We start from the raw sequence: 12,472 nt of genomic DNA on the forward strand, positions 1-12,472 counted from the left end.
GGAATCACCCATTACCAGCAGTTCAAAAAAATTAGATAACATAAAACCAGCTATAGTAGTCCATGAAGAGAAGACAAAAATAACACCGATCATTGAAATTGCTACACCAATTGATTTACAATGTCATATGTACAGAAAGACACAAAGTCATAAAATACCAGGATTTGCAGGCAGAAACAAGGGTAATGTGGAAGAAGGATACACAGACAGTTCCAATAGTAGGAGGAGCAATGGGTCTCATAAAAAAGGATTTACAGTCATAGTTAGATATGCTACCGGTATATGTAACTCCATATGGATCACATAAGGAGTCATTACTGGGCACATGGAAGAGTGCTGCAAAGAGCATTTTTGGTTAAGATTAAAGATTGAAACAATACTAATTTCATGAACTTTAATCATTCATTGGCTTAGGAATGGGGTCCACTCCCTTCATGGTATTAGAAACCCAAAAGACGTAGAGAAATTAAATAATGACATCACTGGCATAGTACTGGATGGCATCCTTCAGGTCGTACCAGACTACTTATGTGAACAGCACTGGATGAGATAGTGGGATAGCACTAGTTAATAAATATAAATCTGAATGATGCCTGTAATGCAGTGATGGATTATGTTACATTACGAACTAAGACATAAAGTACACTGAAGAAGCACAGATAAGATAAGTGTTCGTTAAATGTGAAGATCTGGAAGGTATAATGTAAGGTGTGCAGGACAGACAGATCCAAAATATGTGAACAAATAAAAAGCTGGATAGAGGAAGCTTCGGAATGATGCCCCAGTTGTTCATGGGATGCTATAAAAATGTTGTAGAAGCTGCTTTTATGCAGAAAACGAGGATCCTGACAAAAAAAGCTAATATTCTTAATCTAGCTATCATCAAAATTATAATAGAACAAAAACAAGTGCTTTTTCTTAACTCTACTAAAAAGGTATTGACCAAACAAGTTGATTCCCATATCTCTATCTATATTACACACATATCTATATATGCATATATTTTTATTTTTTATGAAAGAGTATGTGGAACAGCATTCTGTTCATGAAATTGCATTGATGAAATATGAAAAAAACATGAAATAGTACACAATCATTTTTTTGGATGGCTTGTCTCCTGTACTCCCACACCTTCATGTCTCTCTGTCTCTTTCTCTCTGTCTATATGGATATGTGCACATATACACATACTAATTGTGTGATTACACAACAGTGGAGAAAATTTTTTAACCCCTCTGACAAGGTATCGATCAAATTAGTCAATTTTTCTGATACAATTAAACCAACATTTTGATCATCTCCATTGGACCCATATCTTTGTCTTCTATAGTACACACACACACACACACTCACACACGCACACACACACACACAGACATGCATGTCTCTCTCTCACTCTCTCTGTCTATATATGTATATATATATATATGTGTGTGTGTGTGTGTGTGTGTGTGTGTGTGTGTGTGTATATATTTGTAGAATCTCAGACAATGATTTTTTAATCCTTCAAGAAAATATTCACTGTACCAATTTACGTATTCAATTATGTCTATTAATTCAGAATTTTAATTTTTCAGTGGAGTCCAGGGGAGAAAAGCTATATGTATGTATGTATATACAGATATATATATATATATATATATATATATATATATATATATATATATATATATATACACATAGAGAGAGAGACACACACACACACACACACACACACACACACACACACACACACACACACACACACACACACACACACACACACACACACACACACACACACACACACACACACACACATATACACATACTTTTGTGGAGAAAAGGCGACAGTTTCTTAACTCCACTGACAGGGTGCTGACAAAACAGGTTGATGATTCCCATATCTCTTTCTATCTATATAGGTTCATAGGAGGTTACTAAGCTAATGGTCCTTTGGCCTTTACAAGCCTAGCCATGTAATAACCTGAGTACCCTTATTGACCATAGTTAGATGGCCATTGTTAGCAGACAGATTCAGTGATCAGTAGCAACTGCCCCTGTCCATGAGGGACATAGGTGCCACCCCGGGATGAATATATAGTCACCCATCCAGTTGTCAAGATTGCACTTGAATAGGGTAATTGGGGAACTCTGCTTCACATGGAGTGGGAGTTTATTCTAGAGGAGCGACACTTGCTGGTATATATATCTGTCTCTCCACCATATTCTGTTAATGTCACAGGCTAGGTTGAGATCCCTGGAGTGACTTAGGCTTGCCCTATTTGATTTTCAGATGTGCAGCAGTATTAGGGCAGGGACCAAGACTGCTCTGTAGGCCAGATACAGGTCACCTCTCACAGCCTGTATGATACAGAGTACAGTGACAGGGCTTTCAGTCTTTCCATGTATGTCATGTAGGCTCTGGATTATCTTGGTTAGAATCCTCTGTGGTCTCTCCAGTTGATGCAGGTGTGTGGAGCACTGTACTCAATTATTGGTCTGATAACGGTCAAGAACCGCAGAGCTATAACCTTCCCTGGTGTTGGATGCGATGCCCTTATTTATGACATGCTCAGTGTAGAATGTTTTTCTTACCACTATGGACACATGGTGATCAAAGTTTAGTTTGCTATGAACTTGTGTTCCAAAGTCTCGCACCACTGAGTTTGAGCTTAGAGGGGGTGCTATGTATATCATAATTAGTAGGGGTTACTTGGCCAAAGGGAATAGTGAGGCATTTTTTTGTGTTGTGTTTTATTCTATGAGTTTGGTGCTAATCATTTGTCTGTGTCAGCCCCTTCTGTAATACGTTAACATTCTTGGGAGATTCAGATTGTGCCCAGTTTATAGTCATCTACTACAGGCCATCTACCTTCACCTGGACTTCAGAGAAATAGATTCCAAACAGTACAGGGCCCAGCACAGATCCTTGTGGTACCTCACTGGTAATTGGTCTACTGGTGGAGGTGGACTCCCCAACTTTGACAGTGTGCATTCTGTTGGTGAGCCAGTTTGCTACCCATGTAGTATTGTATGGATTAATCCCCAGCTGGGAGTGGAGGATTGTCTCAAAAGCCTTGGATAAATCAAGACAGGCGGTATGTACTGTTTTGCCCTCATCCAGGGCTTTGGTGATATTCTCAAAAACGTCCACTAGGTTTAATAAGCTAGACCTACCCTTGATGAAACCAAACTGGGTTGGGTCAAGGATTTGAAGGTCATATATGTCCTTATGGATAAGGTCCATGATGATTTGTTCCATGGCTTTGCAGATAAGGCTGGTTAGGCTTATGAGTAAATCCCAGAGTCAGTTGATGGACCCTCTTTGTGCAAGGGGATTACTGTTGCTGTTTTCCACTCTGCCAGGACAAAGCCAGTTCTCAGGCTATGGTTAAAGAGAGTGCTAAGTGGTTCTACTAGGTCTTGTTTTAGATTGTTCAGTAAGCAGCCTGGGATGTTATCTGGTCCCATAGAGGCTGTGTCTTTGGCCTTGGAGAGTGCTTGTATGACATGTTCCTTGGAGATACTGGGTAGGATACTGGTGTCAGGAATGCTTTGGGGTGTGTCTGGTAGGGACAGGGTGGTGAAGTTATTGCCAAATGAGTTAGCTAGCAGGTTGGCAATTTCCTCACGTTCAGTGTGAGTGAGGTTTGGCACACAGCTGGGCATTCCATTTTAGGTTTTGAATATAGCTGAAGAATGCCTTATGATTGTCTTTAGCTAGGGATGATAATTTAGACTCATAGCTAGCCTTAGAGGACTTAATAAGATATCTGATTTGGTTCTTTACGCTGTGGAAGGTATTCTTCCTCTGTTGAGGAACTTCCCTCCCGTTCTTAGATATCAGATTCTTTCTTCCTTGTATAGCTTATTTATACTTACAGTCCACCAGGGTGGATTGTATTTTTGAGAAGACCTGGTTTTGTTCCTGTTAGGTATAGCTGAGTCGATCCATTTGTTTAAGTGACTGTATAGGGCATTTGTGTATTGCTCTGCATAGGAGTCATTACTGGCTATGTTGGTAGGGGCTTTGAAACTTTTTATACCTCACTTAGTAGGCGATAGTTTGTCTTGGAGAAATTTTTAATTTTATTTACTCCTGTGGGGGGTGTCATGTTTGATCTTTACTTCAATTGAGACAGATTTATGGTCTAACCTTACCAGCGAGGGCAACACACAGAGGGGAGTGCAATGCCCCCCCCCCACAAGTTGGTGAGCACTAGGCCCAGGACATTTGAGCCCCTTGTGGGTGTGCAGACCAGCTGTTCCAGGGCATTTGAATTAACAAAGGCCAGGAACCTCATAGTGATCGTATTTGTGGTCATGTAAGTCGCCCAGCTGATGGAAAGATAGTTATAATCTCCTGTGACCACGGTGTTTGGCTATATACTGAGTGACTCTAGCAAGACCTAGTAGCAATGTGCTTCTCCTGGTTCATGGTGAGGGACCTGCAGCTAGCGGTGATGTGGAATGGTATTTTACCAATAGTTAACTGGACCTGGAGTAGCTCAAGACAGTCGTAATATATTATGCATATATTACCACTTTGCAGCACAGCAATCTGTTGATGAAATTTCATTGCTGAAATATGAAAAAAGAATAAAAATGAGTTTTTCTTTTTTTTTTTTGAAGGAGGGTTTGCCTCCTGCACTCCCACACCTTCTTGTCTCTCTCTCTCTCTCTCTATATATATATATATATATATATATATATATATTTATCTATCTATATTTGTATATGTATATATATATATATATATATATATATATATATATATATATATATATATATATATATATATATGTCTATATGTATGTGCCTGAAACAAAGGGAAACCACAAATCCTTCTTCAGTTATGTTAGGAACCTCCATGGCAAAGCCCAAGTTTGTTCCGAATTAGTACTTAATGGTACCACTTACACAGATCCTGCTGACTTAGCCAACCTGCTAGCTGATAGGTTCAGTGCAAACTTCACCCCCTTATCACCCCCCCAAAGGCCTAGTCAACATCCCCAAAACTTATCCCACACCTCACATCTCTGTAGATCAAGTGTTAAAGGCCCTATCCAAGGTAAAGAACACAGCTTCCATGGGACCTGATAGTATCCCAGGCTGTATTCTGCACCATCTCCAGCAAGAACTAGCTTCGCCATTGAGCACCCTATTTAACCACAGCCTAATTACAGGCTTCATTCCAGCAGAGATGAGAGCTGACATTGTCATCCCCTTGCACAAAGGTGGTGCCACTACTGACCCAGGAAACTATCGCCCAATTAGCTTGACAAGTCTGATCTGTAAAGTCACGGAGTGTATTATTATGGATCTCATAAACAAGGACATAGGCAATCTCCAAACACTCAACCCTACCCAATTCGGATTCATCAGGGGCAGATCTTGCCTACTGAACCTAGTTGACTTCTTTGAGACTGTCACCAAGGCCCTGGATGAGGGAAAGTCAGTACATACAGCTTACCTTGACCTGGCCAAGGCCTTTGACACAATCCCCCACTCAGGCATCATTGAAAAGCTAACACAACTTGGTGTTAATCCCTATGTCATCAGATGGGTGGCCAACTGGCTCACAGATAGGACCCACAAGGTCAAAATAGACATCACCACCTCCAACAGCAGACATGTCACTAGTGGTGTTCCCCAGGGTTCTGTCCTGAGACCCCTACTGTTTGGCATCTACTTCTCAGAGGCCCAGGCAAACGGAAAGGGCCTGTGACTGACCAAGTGTGCAGATAACTGTAAGTTAGGTGCTGTCAGTGACTCCCCAAATGACATTAACATACTGCAAGAGGGTCTCACAGCTACAAATAACTGGTGCCAAAGTCATGGCCTTAATTTAAACCCATAAAATGTATTATCATACCATTTGGCAAAAACATGGCCCCTACTGATTATCACATCAACAGCAACCACCTAAGCATACAATCTGTGGTGAGAGACCTGGGTACTCAGGTTGACAACAATCTCACATTTGACCATCATGTGGCAGCAGTGGTCAGAATGCCGTTTCCTTGGTTCATCTCATAAGTAAAGGGATTGCATCCAGAAAAAAGGATGCTATTACCTCTCTGTACTCCTCCCTCATTAGAACTATAATTGAGTATAATGCCCCATTTGGTATGTACCTCTCCAAACACCTGTACCAAATGGAAAAGCCAGAGAAATACTTTACAAGCAGAATCCATGGCCTCCAACACTTGTCCTATGTGGACAGGCTCAAATCACTATCACTTTACTGTGTATCACACAGATTGCTCAGAGATGATCTGTGTCTTGCCTACAAGGCAATATCGGACCCTGCTCTACTAGAGATGGTCCATATCCATAAGTCTAACTCCTCATGCATTACCCACTCAGTAGGCCTAAATCTAATATGCAACATCAACAAAACCTGCTGGAGAAACAGGTTTGCCTCCCAGAGGCTGCCCCTTCTCTGGAATAGACTTCCCATACATATCAAACAGAGTACCTCACTGACCCTCTTCAAGCGCAACCTTGATGAATGGATGGGAAACCACAAATTTGTCCCAGGGGTTCCACCTTTGTCCCTCACTGACAGGGAAGATAGGTGCTGACTGAGGTTTCTTTTTGGGGATAAACTCTTGGCTAGGCTTGTAAGGGCCCCAGGGCCATTAGCCTAGTAATCTCCTATAGTCCTGTAGATTATAAGCATACCAATTTTGTGATTGCACAACAGGCACAATAGTGGAGAAAGTGGGAAAATTCTTTAACACCACTGAGAAGATATCTTCCAAACAAGCCAATGATTCCCGATTTCGATTAAGCCAGCATTATGATCATCTCCATTTGACCCATATCTCTCTCTCTCTCTCTTTCTACATTACATTCCATATGTATATTTGTAGAATCTCAGAGAATCATTTTTTTAATGCTTCAAGAAAATATTCATTATACAAATTTGCTTATTTATTTATTTATTTATTTATTTATTTATTTATTTATGTCTGCTAATTCAGAAATTTCAGCTGGAGCTAAGCCATTTTTCTCTGGAGTCTAGGGGAGAAAAGCACAAATAATCTGTAGACAATATGAAAGAAGAACATTCAAATACAAATACAGTAACTGAAGACAAATGAGGCAGTTAAGGAACAAATAAGCAAACCCTTTCAAAATAACTTACAGCTAACAAATTATAAAAGAAAAAATAATTAGATGAAAGGTCTACTCCACATTGAAAAAATATGCTGATGATCAGGGACACACAGCAGATGCTGATGGAATAAATATAAAAACTTGAAAGGTCTACTGTGCATTCACTTTGCTACCATGCTTTAATTATAAAAAGTAATGCAAGTCAATTATCAGAGACAACAGCAAAAACAATAAAGAATGGCACACACCAGCAGGGAAATGCATTGTATACTGATGACTGCATAGAAAGAACAGAGGGCTACAAGTGGAAAACTGGAGGTGAGAATTCAAAAGTCCCTGAAGGCACATTACTTCCCTAAATGTATGATAGGGTCATAAAATTCACTGCTAGGTGTTTTTCAGTACAGATCTTTGCAAGAGTTTAAATGTACCTGAGACAGGTGGGAAAGGGGAGGGGTATCACCCCTATGCTAGCTGCAACATGCAGGTTGACTGTACACAGCAGAGCAGAGATCTTTTAATATCTACATCTGTTTCTGTGTATGCAAGCAGTGTAAAAAAGGAAAAATATCCTTAACCATACTGAAAGGGTATTAACCAAAGAAGTCGATGATTCCTGATTCAATTAAACCAACAAAGTGATCATCTCCACTGGATCCATATCTATATATGTCTGTATTACATTTGTCTCTCTCTCTGTGTGTGTGTGTGTGTGTGTGTGTGTGTGTGTGTGTGTGTGTGTGTGTGTGTGTGTGTGTGTGTGTGTGTGTGTGTGTGTGTTTGTGTGTATATATATATATATATATATGTATATATATATATATATATATATATATATATATATATATATATATATATATATATATACATATATATATACAGCACTGAAATAAATAGAACTTGCTGGAGGGACAGATTCATAACCCAGAGGCTCCCTTCGCTCTGGAACAGAATTCCAATTCATGTTAGGCAGAGCACCTCACTGAATCTCTTCAAGAAGAATCTTGATGAGTGGATGGGGGATCGTAGGTTTGTCCCAGGGATTACTTCCGTGTCACTATTAGACAGAGGCACAGCAAACTAAACCTTAAAAAAGGCACAGTATACTCAAATCAATGGGTGGCGTAAGCCAAACAAAATTGGGCTAGGCTTCTAATTGCCCCAGGGCAGATAGCCTAGTATGAACCTATATATATATATATATATATATATATATATATATATATATATATATATATATATATATTTATATATATGTGTACGGAACTAAGAAAAAGAGAAATGGGGGTGTCTGACAGTATAAAGGCAAAATGACTATAAAAGCTCCTGCTTTTGAATCTTAATGCATGAAATTGGACAGTCTAATCCTAGGTCAGTCCAGAGGATGGATGAGAAAATATTGGGCCAAAAAAGAAAGAAGGTGACACCACTATTAAAATATACTTTTTAAATCACATTGCAATATACACATTATATGTTGACTACTACTTTAAGTTAAGGATAAACCTTTCTCTTTCTTCTTCATGTAGGTTCAGAGTACAAGGTGAGCCCCCACGTTCAAAGAGCTTTAATCGTTTCCTTAAAGGTCTACCAAAACAGTATAATCGTGAAAGCAGAGCACTTTACCGACAGGTTATTGATATCTATGGCACTCACTACATCCGTGATGTGAGTCTAGGTGGCAAGATTCGGGATGTGACAGCGATAAGATCTTGTGAAGCTTCTATGGATGGCATCACTGCCGATGAGCTGAAGGACTGTTTAGAGATAGAAGCTGGTGCCTCTGTTGGTGACACTGCTAAGGTGGATGCCAAGTATCAAACCTGCGAAGAACTGAAGAAGAAGAGAAACCTCAAGGGAAGCTTCCACAACACCTTTAATGAGAGAGAATCTGAGATAGTTGGTGGTGATGTCTCTAACAGTCTAGACATTCTGTTCTCAGACAGCCAGGATGCTAGCATTTTTAACAAATGGACAGAGAGCCTCAAAGTTACCCCAGACATTGTCAGCTATGCCTTGGAACCCATTCACTTGCTCGCAAGGAAATCACAAAGGGAAAACCTGAAGAGGGCAGTGGAGGAATACATTTTGGAAAAGGCTCTCTGGAAGAATTGCTCCAATACCTGCCCAGAGGGCTCTCAGCCAAGCAGAAGAGACTCTTGTCTCTGTGCGTGCCATGAAGGCAATGGTGTCAACAGCATGTGTTGTTCCACAAAAAGGGGTGCCGCTAAGCTAGCAGTGATAATCCAGAAAGCTAATGGTCTCTGGGGTGACTACTTCACTCAAACTGATGCCTATGTGAAGCTCACATATGAAACACATTTCTTCCAGACTCCTGTTGTACCCAATAATGATAACCCTGTGTGGGATGTTACATTTGATGTAGGCTTCATCACTGCGACAGAACACACTGTTATCCAGATCGAGGTCTGGGATAAGGACAACAAACATGATGATAAGTTGGGGTCCTGCAATCAGAAGATCATATCAGGGGTTCACAAAGGAATCTGTTACCTGAATCATGGGAGTCTGACCTTTGAGTACAAGCTAGTCTGTGGTCCACATCTGAGTGGCAACATCTGCCATAATTACATTGCTTTTCCTAATTAGGTTGTTGCTGTATGTTTTAACAATTCTTAGTTTTGTGACCACTTTAATTAGATACTTACAATGGCACTAGAGGTAGCAACATCTTCCCCCAAATAGGTTAGGGGAGTTTTCTGTGACCTTGCAAAAATATCCGCTAGTCTAAGTAAATACAACCTAGAGTGTTCCAGATAATGGTCAAAAGATTTAATGGACTTACTTAGTTAATAACATGCAAAATGAAAATAAAAAGAAAAATTGTAGAGTTAAAGGCTGTACGGCAAATGCAAACAAAACTAGCACATAACAGGGAAAGCACATGTCCTCCACTTTGGACTTGAAAAGGTAAGGAGAAGCGGACGATTATAAACCAAGAATAAATAAGATCAAATGGTGAACCATAGTCAAATCTCATTAGTTGTGAGATCTAAAACTCAGTCAACTAAATCGGAATAGAAATATAATCTAAACAGATGAAGTAGATGGTCAAAATAATTGTTCATAACTGCAAATGATATATAGTGTTATGTACTGTCTCAGGGTGCCTCGTCTTCTCAGGAGCTGAAATCACTTGGTGTATGATTTCATGCCTCAAAGCACACACTGATGAATAATGCTATATTTTGTTCCATCTTACAGTCATGTGTCAGAGGACAAATGATTTGTAGCAATAAGTGCCATTAGGTGAGCTTGGCAGAGTACTGCTATTAGTGCAAAACCGCTATGCTACTAACACTAGAGTTATAGCCAATATTTGCCATAAACGCTGATTCATTACTTGTCCCCTGTCATGGGAACCATTACCTAGTCTTAGCTGAAGTTAAACAGCTCCCGCTCTAGCTCACAGCAAATCTGCCACCAGGACTTCTCCTTTACAAACTTCTCAAAGTGGAGAAAAGTCACCCTTTTCACTGGTATTTTCTTACAGAGAAAAGCACATCCCAATCTTTTAGGTCGGTACGCACCAATGTATCTTTTATGATAAGTCCTCACAACAACATTACATGCCTCCCTTGGTTTATTCCCTAAATGCTAGGAAGCCCTTTACTTTTCCATAAAAAAGGGTGAATCCTTCACAATTTTCTGGAATAATCCTAAAACTCATGTACTTGAATCTTGTAAAGGTAAATACTTCCACGACTATCTCTTCCATACCTTTCAACCTGTTAGCACAAGAAATCTGCACAAAACCAAAAATAATGGGGGAACAAAGGTGCAGAAATCAGGGACAATTGTTAAATATTGCTCATGTCAATTTAGAAAGTTGCTAAAATAGCAGGTTTTGTGTTAGAATGCATTTTCTGAAGGACATAAAGCTTGTGTCATTATTTAGTGACTTCAGTCCTCAATGATTAGGCAGAAAAGTACAGCTCTTAGGAAGTACAGGATAAAAATATGAGACAAAAATGTGGACATCCGGTGAAACTCCAGACAGTTGAGCGGTATATCCAACCACTGTGCCTTAAACAATAAAGTGTTGCAGCTTCATTAACACCACCATCATACAAACTTTGTAAGTGATTTTTATTTGCCCTTCTTCCCTCTCTATCTTCAAATATAATTTCACTGTATATTACATATGTCATTTTGTTACTTTATTGCTTTAGTTATAACTCCACTGAATCCTTGCATTTACTGGTCACTGTATTTAACTGCATATATTGTAATTTTCCTTTTCTATGTAGCTGTTATGGCCAACGTTTTTGGAATTTTCTAGATGTTGTACTTCCAGAATTCCACAAATACTCAATGGGAGGGTCAGTACTTCATGTCAGGCAACAAATTTTAAATAAACAAACAAACAAACAACAAATAAATGTTTTAATAGTAATCCTTAGCCTCCTGGAATGAGAGGTGCTTTGTATACAGTTTTGCAATGTTGTTATTCCCCCAATAGCCAGAAAGCGGAGTGGAAGTGAGACCACATATATCACATTGTATGGTATTCATGAACATAATATACATGCAAACGTCTGCCTCTAATGATGTGTCGTGTAATATTTAAAGTGACTTTTTAGCATAAACGACTCCACACACATATGAGGCTGGTCCCCATGAGTACCACACATGGAAAAATATTTTAGTTAATCTGCTCAGCAAATGGGTGTGAAACTAATTTTGCTTATGTTAATCTGTTATCTAACAGTAAGTGCATTTCCAGTATATAAACTTGCTCATGCTTGAAAATGACTGTGTGTGATTCGGTTTTGTATTATGTATTTACATTTTCTCTCATTTTATATTTGCAGAGCTGCTAACTTGCATGAACCAAATACAGGCATACAGGACAATATTTAGCTTCTAGTGAACACTGGCCATTAATCTTATCACAATCACAAAAGTGTTGTACACCATTATGAAACACGCAAACTATTAGAGATGAAACAGAAGGGAGGAACCAAGGAAAAGAAGGGGAAGAGGCTAGGAAAAGTAAAAAAGGAAAGGCGTATGCAAAGGAAAGAAAAAGGAAATAAGGGAACTAGACCACAGGAAAAAGTAGAAAAGCAACTGAAAGGGAAGGAGGCGGCGGAAAGAATGAAATGATTTAATGAAAAGGGATGAAGGCTAAGTTCTTTTCTGGGCTTTCTGGTCACATGCATGGCAGTAAAGTGTGCCTAACTTTTTTTCATTGTTAATCTATCATATGATAAATGTGGTGTTTAGAGATTATAAACTGAAGGTGATCAAAGCTACCACTGCTGTACTGCACTCAGATGGCCATTGTAGAGAATTCTGGAATGGCAGTTCAATAGAAATCTGCTGTACTTTCATAAAACAT

The 12,472-nt window shown here is 39.3% G+C and overlaps 1 protein-coding gene across 4 annotated transcripts in view; it reads left to right on the forward strand.

Annotated features, from left to right (window-relative positions):
- LOC122813837 (perforin-1-like) overlaps positions 1 to 11,880 on the forward strand; it is a 99,489-nt gene extending 87,609 nt beyond the window's left edge. For all 4 annotated transcript variants that reach the window (XM_044086371.1, XM_044086370.1, XM_044086369.1 and 1 more), the window contains one exon: positions 8,637 to 11,880. In XM_044086371.1, the coding sequence (XP_043942306.1) occupies positions 8,637 to 9,717 (1,081 nt within the window). In that variant the 3' untranslated portion in view covers positions 9,718 to 11,880. The remainder of the gene's footprint in view (positions 1 to 8,636) is intronic.
- The last annotated feature ends 592 nt before the right edge of the window (positions 11,881 to 12,472 follow it).

Source organism: Protopterus annectens, chromosome 10.part0 (assembly GCF_019279795.1).
Source record: "Protopterus annectens isolate FY-2018-M chromosome 10.part0, PAN1.0, whole genome shotgun sequence".
Classification (NCBI taxonomy): domain Eukaryota; kingdom Metazoa; phylum Chordata; order Ceratodontiformes; family Protopteridae; genus Protopterus; species Protopterus annectens.